This window comes from Nelumbo nucifera, chromosome 7 (assembly GCF_055504915.1).
Source record: "Nelumbo nucifera cultivar China Antique chromosome 7, China Antique-T2T, whole genome shotgun sequence".
NCBI classification, from domain to species: Eukaryota; Viridiplantae; Streptophyta; class Magnoliopsida; order Proteales; family Nelumbonaceae; genus Nelumbo; species Nelumbo nucifera.
The window spans coordinates 21696352-21702960 of record NC_142655.1 but is presented as its reverse complement, the minus strand read 5'-3'; the positions used below and the strand labels follow the sequence as shown (position 1 = coordinate 21702960).

General features: G+C 36.9%; 1 protein-coding gene across 3 annotated transcripts in view; it reads left to right on the top strand.

The window, feature by feature from the left end:
• The first annotated feature begins 2105 nt into the window (after positions 1-2105).
• Positions 2106-6609, top strand: part of ASD1 (alpha-L-arabinofuranosidase 1) — a 38024-nt gene continuing 33520 nt past the window's right edge. For 2 of the 3 annotated variants that reach the window (XM_010253495.3, XM_088891647.1), the window contains exons 1-5: positions 2106-2352; positions 3149-3354; positions 4007-4061; positions 5613-5824; positions 6463-6584. In XM_010253495.3, the coding sequence (XP_010251797.1) occupies positions 3181-3354; positions 4007-4061; positions 5613-5824; positions 6463-6584 (563 nt within the window). In that variant the 5' untranslated portion in view covers positions 2106-2352; positions 3149-3180. Of the gene's footprint in view, positions 2353-3047; positions 3355-4006; positions 4062-5612; positions 5825-6462; positions 6585-6609 lie in introns of all 3 variants that reach the window. The other variant, XM_088891648.1, reaches the window with a different exon arrangement.

Genomic DNA, 6609 nt, shown 5'->3' with positions numbered 1-6609 from the left:
AACAAATTAGATGGTCCAAATATTGAATTGGATCGGTCCAAAATGGTCCAAATTATTCATTGGAATGGATTGGACCTAATCCATTTGTAATGGACTCACATTGGATTGGATCGGATTGGACCAAATCCAGTCCAATCGACACCCCTAATTGGAGGGTAGTCCAAATCACTTGCCCACGAGAACTCTGCCCATGCTTACCCACAATACACCCCCTCCCCCCTTGAATTAGGAACATCTCCCCCTGCATAATACTATACAAAGGATGAGATGTTCTCCATGTGTGGCTCCGATAAATGTGGATAAAGTTCTCGTGGGTAGGAGATCCGGACTCACCGGAGGGGTATAGATTCAAGCTCTCCAAAGATACCGTTGCCCACAACCCACAATAACTCTGCCCACATCTACCCCTATAACATCCCAGTCACAAATGGAAAACGTCTCATCTTCCAACATAATATTATGTAGGGAGAGATATTCCCAATGTACCGGATAGTATGTTATTATTCATAGGAGATGTTCTCAATGCACGATGGATGTACATGTGAGGCGCTATAATTATTGAAGATACCACCAAATGCACTAACGCAAGTGTTGAACCGTAGGTGGGCCCTGCTTGTCCCAAGAATATATGGAATTAGATGGAAATGTACTTCATTCATGAACTTGCCACTCAAATCATTGATCCATGTGACTCCTTTCGCCCCTCCCGAGTCCCACGACTTCTCATCCCTGCGATAGCCTTATAACTGTCACCTTATATTTTTCAAAAGACAAAACTACTCGCAGAAGCATAAGGGCATTTGATGTCTTTTGGATAACATGACATTGACCCAACCCAAGTGAAGCACTTAGCTTCAAAATACCCAAACTACCCTTATACGTCACCCACCCACTCATCTTCTGTCTTGGAGTAAACGCAATGCATCACCCCCTTAATTAATCCGGCACTCCACGTCTCACTTTCTGTCGTCTTGTATATTAATTTATCCAATCAATGGATCATAACACTCTCAAGCTACCATCTTAAAATAGTCCCAAACCTTTTACCGCCGTTGATCCAAGAACTAGCGGCCAATGCGGTAGATCGCCATGTAGTAGATAGATCAGCACAGAACAATCGGAAGAACCGGGTGTAGGTCGTAGACCGAATCATTTGATTGTACTTTTCGTTATCGTTGTTATCCAATAGAACAGAAGCTGAAATATCCACGGTGCGTACTGCGTAGTGCGCATCCCTCCGCTGAATTTTTAATTGGGTAAATATATATGGACCCCATTGTAAAATACTTCCTAACTTTGATTTGTGAATTATGATAAAGGCCTCCTACACTTTTTACTTGTGACAAATACCCTTTAGTCGTGAGATAACAGAATATTTTTAATTATTAAAATGCCTATCCATATTTTACTTATTTTATTGTTTTCATCATTTTCTCTTAAACCCTAATTCATAAAGAATATCTCCATTCCTCTAAATGAACCAGGTAAAATAACAATAACATTTCATTGACATAGAAAAAAAGTTTTTTCTTTAATCCTTGATTCATTTTACTGATATGAATGTCTCTTCTCATCTTAAACTATAGAAATTATCTACTCTTTTTTTAATAAATTAAGAAAAAGCAAATAAAACCATAAATTTATATCTATTACAAGAAACTTTTATCATTCCATTTAAATATTAGTTGAATCCAATCACAAATCTACAAGGATCTATTGAATTAATTAGGAGGATTTCAATGCTATATTTAGAAAATTAATTAAATCATAAATTGTTCAACTAAATAAAAAAAATGATAATTTAGGCTCAGTTTAGAAGGAGTGCAAATACAAATATATACAGTACAAATCCTTGTATTTTGTATTTCTAAACCGATATTTGCACTGTACATATTTGTATTTGCATTCCTTTCAAACTGAGCATTAGGGTTTTAAAAATTTTAAACAGCTGAATGAATTTTTTTAAAATTAAACTGACGAAACTTTAACGAAGGGTTTATTTGTGGCAAAGTGAAAACTTAGGGGGTTTTATTGCAAATGAAATTTCTGATTAATGGCTTGGCCGGGCCCACGATAAAAAAAAAAAAAAATGAAAATTTGCGTCTTGGGTGAGTCTTTGCTCTTCAGTCTTCCCCATGCCACAAGCGAAAGCGAGAGATGCGTAAAACGCTGTCTGCGTGATAATTTCCGGCTTTATCCAGGAAGCAAGACACCTGTGGTCGTGCTATGCCTTAAATATGATCTCTCAACGTTGAAACTTGTAGTCTAAGCACACTCTCCCTCCCTTCCTCTCTTCTCTCTCTCTTAAATACACATCTCCTGCAGAATAACAATCATTAGATCTTTTTTGAGGTAATTTATCGATTTTTCTTAAGCTCCATAGTCAAATTATGTCAACGAATTTCATCTGTGGATGGTTCTTTGTGAAGTTTTGGTTTTCATTTATCAGTTGGAGACTTGGAGTCTTTAGAAGGGTCTGTTTGATTGAAATTCGTGGTTGCTCGATTGTTGATCTTGTTGATGTTCTGCATTATGCATGTTTTCAATGATTGAAATTCGTGGTTGCTTGATTGTAAATGCTGAAGTCTGCATGTTTTCTGCATGAAAGTTATGACAGTTAGAAGGGTCTGTTTGATTTGTTTATGTGATTATTTTGAAACAATGAGAAATTTGGATATTTACGCTTGATAGGCATAATCAGGTTCTGGGTTAGACAAGTTTCTTGGAGACAGTTCATAAAGAGTCTAACTTTGAGAATAGATTGTTACGAAAATTCGTTGGGGTTCTGTATTTAGGCGTAACTGATTACTTGATAAGCTTTTCTATGCGTTCTTCTTTCTGCTTTGTTTTGTTCTGGGTCAGGAAACAGAGGAAAATGTATTAGGTGGAACTTATATTGCTTTTGTAATGTGGGAAAAGGATTTGTTACAGCTGAATTTGCTTCTGTGTTTATGCTTCATCGTTGGGGTTCTATATTTTGGCGTAACTGATTACTTGATAAGCTTTTCTATGCGCTCTTCTTTCTGCTTTGTTTTGTTTTGGGTCAGGAAACAGAGGAAAATGGATTAGATGGAACTCATGTTGCTTTTGTAATGTGGACAAAGGATTTGTTACAGCTGAATTTGCTTCTGTATTTATGCTTCATCAGGTCCCGAGTAGGTTGAATGTGGTAAGGAAGCCATGGGATCTTGCAAGGGACGTCTCTGTTTTCTGTTATACGTTATCCTTGGGCTGTGTGGATTGTACAAGAGCTTTGTTGTTGGAGCAGATACAAATCAGACTGCGCAATTGTTTGTAAATGCTTCTCAAGAATTATGGAGGATCCCAGAAACACTGTTTGGGATATTCTTTGAGGTGAATCGTTGACCTTTGCTTATGGAGTTTCATTAATTCTGGTTTGCTTCTGTTTGTTGTTATTGATGTTGTTTTTTATGTATCAGTATTTCCATCACTATTATTGTTGTTATTTGTTATTACTATTACTGTAAGGATTCATATTCTGTTCTTTTGAGCATTGTAGCTTGCAATTTCTTTCTTGTTTTTCATGGAAGTACTGACAATTTTCCTCGTGTATTTTTTTTTTTTTTTTATATGTATATGGCCTTTGAAGTTGATCATGTTGTGACTTCAATTGGATTTGCAGTAGTGCATTAGAGAGATTTTCTTGTATTGCTCTTTTTGTTCTTGGTGCTTAGTCATCTAGTAGTTTTTATTTGTCATGTAGAGTTGTAGAAGTGCATTTGGTAAATGACTCTAGATTTTTGTGGACCCATCTGAATGAGGTTATGGAGAAGAGCTCCTGTATTATTTTCTTACTGTTCCTTGATGAAATATTGTAGCTATACTATGTCTAGATGTTTCTACAAGTAAAAAAATTTCATGATGCATATATTATCTCATGAAGTTTGGTGTCAATATGCTTCCCTTGGTTTATCTATCAAAAAAAAAACAAAAGCTTTCCTTGGTTTCTGGAGAATGAGCTTCTTTCTGAAATGCTTTCATGCAGGAGATCAACCATGCTGGGGCTGGTGGTATATGGGCAGAGCTTGTGAGCAACCGAGGTCACTTCCATATACTCTTGATTCTTACCATATAGCACTATTTTTTTATCAACAGCATATGAAATGTTTTGGATAGGGCTGTTCATAAGAAGACCCAACCCGACCAAACTGACCAACCCGGACCGACCCAACCCAAGTCGGCTGGGTTTTCTTCAGCACCGGTCGGTTTTGGGTTGTAAAAAATCATAAACCAATGGTTCGGGTCGGTTTCGGTTTTCATGTGTGAAAACCGAAACCGACCCAAACCGAACCGACTTAGTAGTTAGTAGTTAGTTCCTAGTTAGTAGTTACAACCTACTTAGTTCCTACTTAACTAAGTTGTCTCTATTCTAGTTACAACCTAACTTAATTTCTAGTCTTCTAGTTAGGAATGACATTAATGGCAAGTATTGTAAGACAACTAGACAAGGAATTCTTTTGGAAAAGTTTAAAGAAAAGAATCAAAGGATCCTAGTTTCTATGGTCTTTTACACCAAATAGGCAACCAATTACAATTAGAATTAGGTGTCCTTTTTTACTTAGATTAGAAGGTTTCTTGAAATATACAAATTTCAGTCTTCTTTCTCTAATACAGTTTGACTTTCTATTTTCTTGATAACTTGATTGGGGGGTGCTCCTGCTTCACAAAGTTATTGGCCTGTTTTCTCTTAATTTATGTGCTTTCCTTGCTGGATGATGTTGCTAGCTACTTTTCTGATGCCCAATCTACAAATCTATTACCATGGTTGAACTTAGAGCCGAAACCGACCCAAACCGACCCAACCCAACTCAAACCGACCAGGTCAGTTTTGCTTAACACAGGGTCGGTTTCGGTTTCAATTTCAGGTAACCCGACCAGGTCGGGTCGGTTGGAAAAATCTCAGTAAACCGACCCAACCCGACCCATGAACAGCTCTAGTTTTGGAAATGAAATGAACAATGAAACACTTGATGGCTTCCAAATTTTATGCAGCGTGTTATGATATTTCATAATGTCTCACAATCTCCACTGATGTGGTGAAGATGCATGTGGCATGGATCCACCAATTTTCTACTGCACAATCTTTACTTACCATCCAACAACCAGACTTTCCATCTTTCTCATCGATATGCCCAAATAATTAAATCCATTTGTATGAGATGCTTAGGACTTAAGATTATCAAATTGAGCCAATTTCTTGAAAGGATCTTTCTCACATGGTACCAAAAATATTTACTTGGTGCCACTACATATACCTTGTGGTCTTCAAACAAATAAACTCTAAAGTTCCAGTGTATTTGAAACAACTTGACAGAAGAACTGATTACTTCTTTGTGATACCAGATGCATTTTTGGGCTTACCTTTCTATTTTTATCACTGTCAATCTTCCATGTTGATTTTCATTTTTGTGGAGAGGGGATGTTGAAGTTTATATGGGCAACATTACTGTTGCAGACTTGCAGTAATTGTAAATCTTTTATAGGATTTTCCTAATATTGGATTTAAAGTTCTTGCGATGATTTTGGTGCAGAAATTTAGAAGGTTCCAATGAATCTTTACTGATGAGATTCTGATAATTTTCTGATGCTAGGTTTTGAAGCTGGGGGTCCTAATACGCCATCGAACATTGATCCCTGGTCTCCTGTTGGAAACTTGTCATATATAATTGTGTCAACTGACCGTACATCATGTTTTGACCGTAATAAAGTAGCACTGAGAATGGAGGTACTTTGTGACAGCAAAGGCTCTAACATTTGTCCATCTGGAGGAGTTGGAATTTATAACCCTGGATATTGGGGCATGGTAAGAAGTAGGAAGGCTCTATTCTTTCTGAACGTGATTTTCTGCCACATCTTGTTTTCCACATGACTTTTTTTTTTTTTTTTTTACATCTCATGTGTATCAATCCTCATCTTGCTATACCCGTAGCTTAGCTTGGGACCCATATACTTCTTGTCTCTTCTATTGGTGAATTGTCTGGTCAATTGTTCTTCACTAGAATGATAATCTTATCTCATACCATCTTACTATCCATATGTAAACATGGACATAAGGTTGTTTTTGGGTTTGTGTAGAAATGGAAAACTTGAAACATTGATGGGAAGTGATTCTTAAAACCCTATTCACCTCTTGGTTCTGATAAAGGAGCAAGGTGGAATCCCTAGAAAAGTAGACTTTTAGACATGTTTTTCACCATTTTAATGATTCTAGGATCTGTAAGGGGCTAGCCGTTCCATCTTCTATTCATTTTTACTTTCGACATTTCCCCTTCTGTCTGTGGAATACTAAAACATCCATATTTTTCTTCTGTTAACGCTCTATTTCAACACTTCATTCATAATTTTCCAATAGTATGCTAGTTTTCTGAGGTCTGGAAAATTTCTCCTTCTAATTTACGTATTCAATTTGTCCTTGAATTCTTGTACTTTTTTATTGCACAGAACATTGAACAAGGGAAGACCTACAAAGTGGTTCTGTATGTTAGGTCATTGGATTCAGTTGATATAGTAGTTTCATTTGCAAGCTCCGATGGATCACGGACCCTGGCTACTGATCACATTAGGTGAGCATTTTCATGTATTTAATTG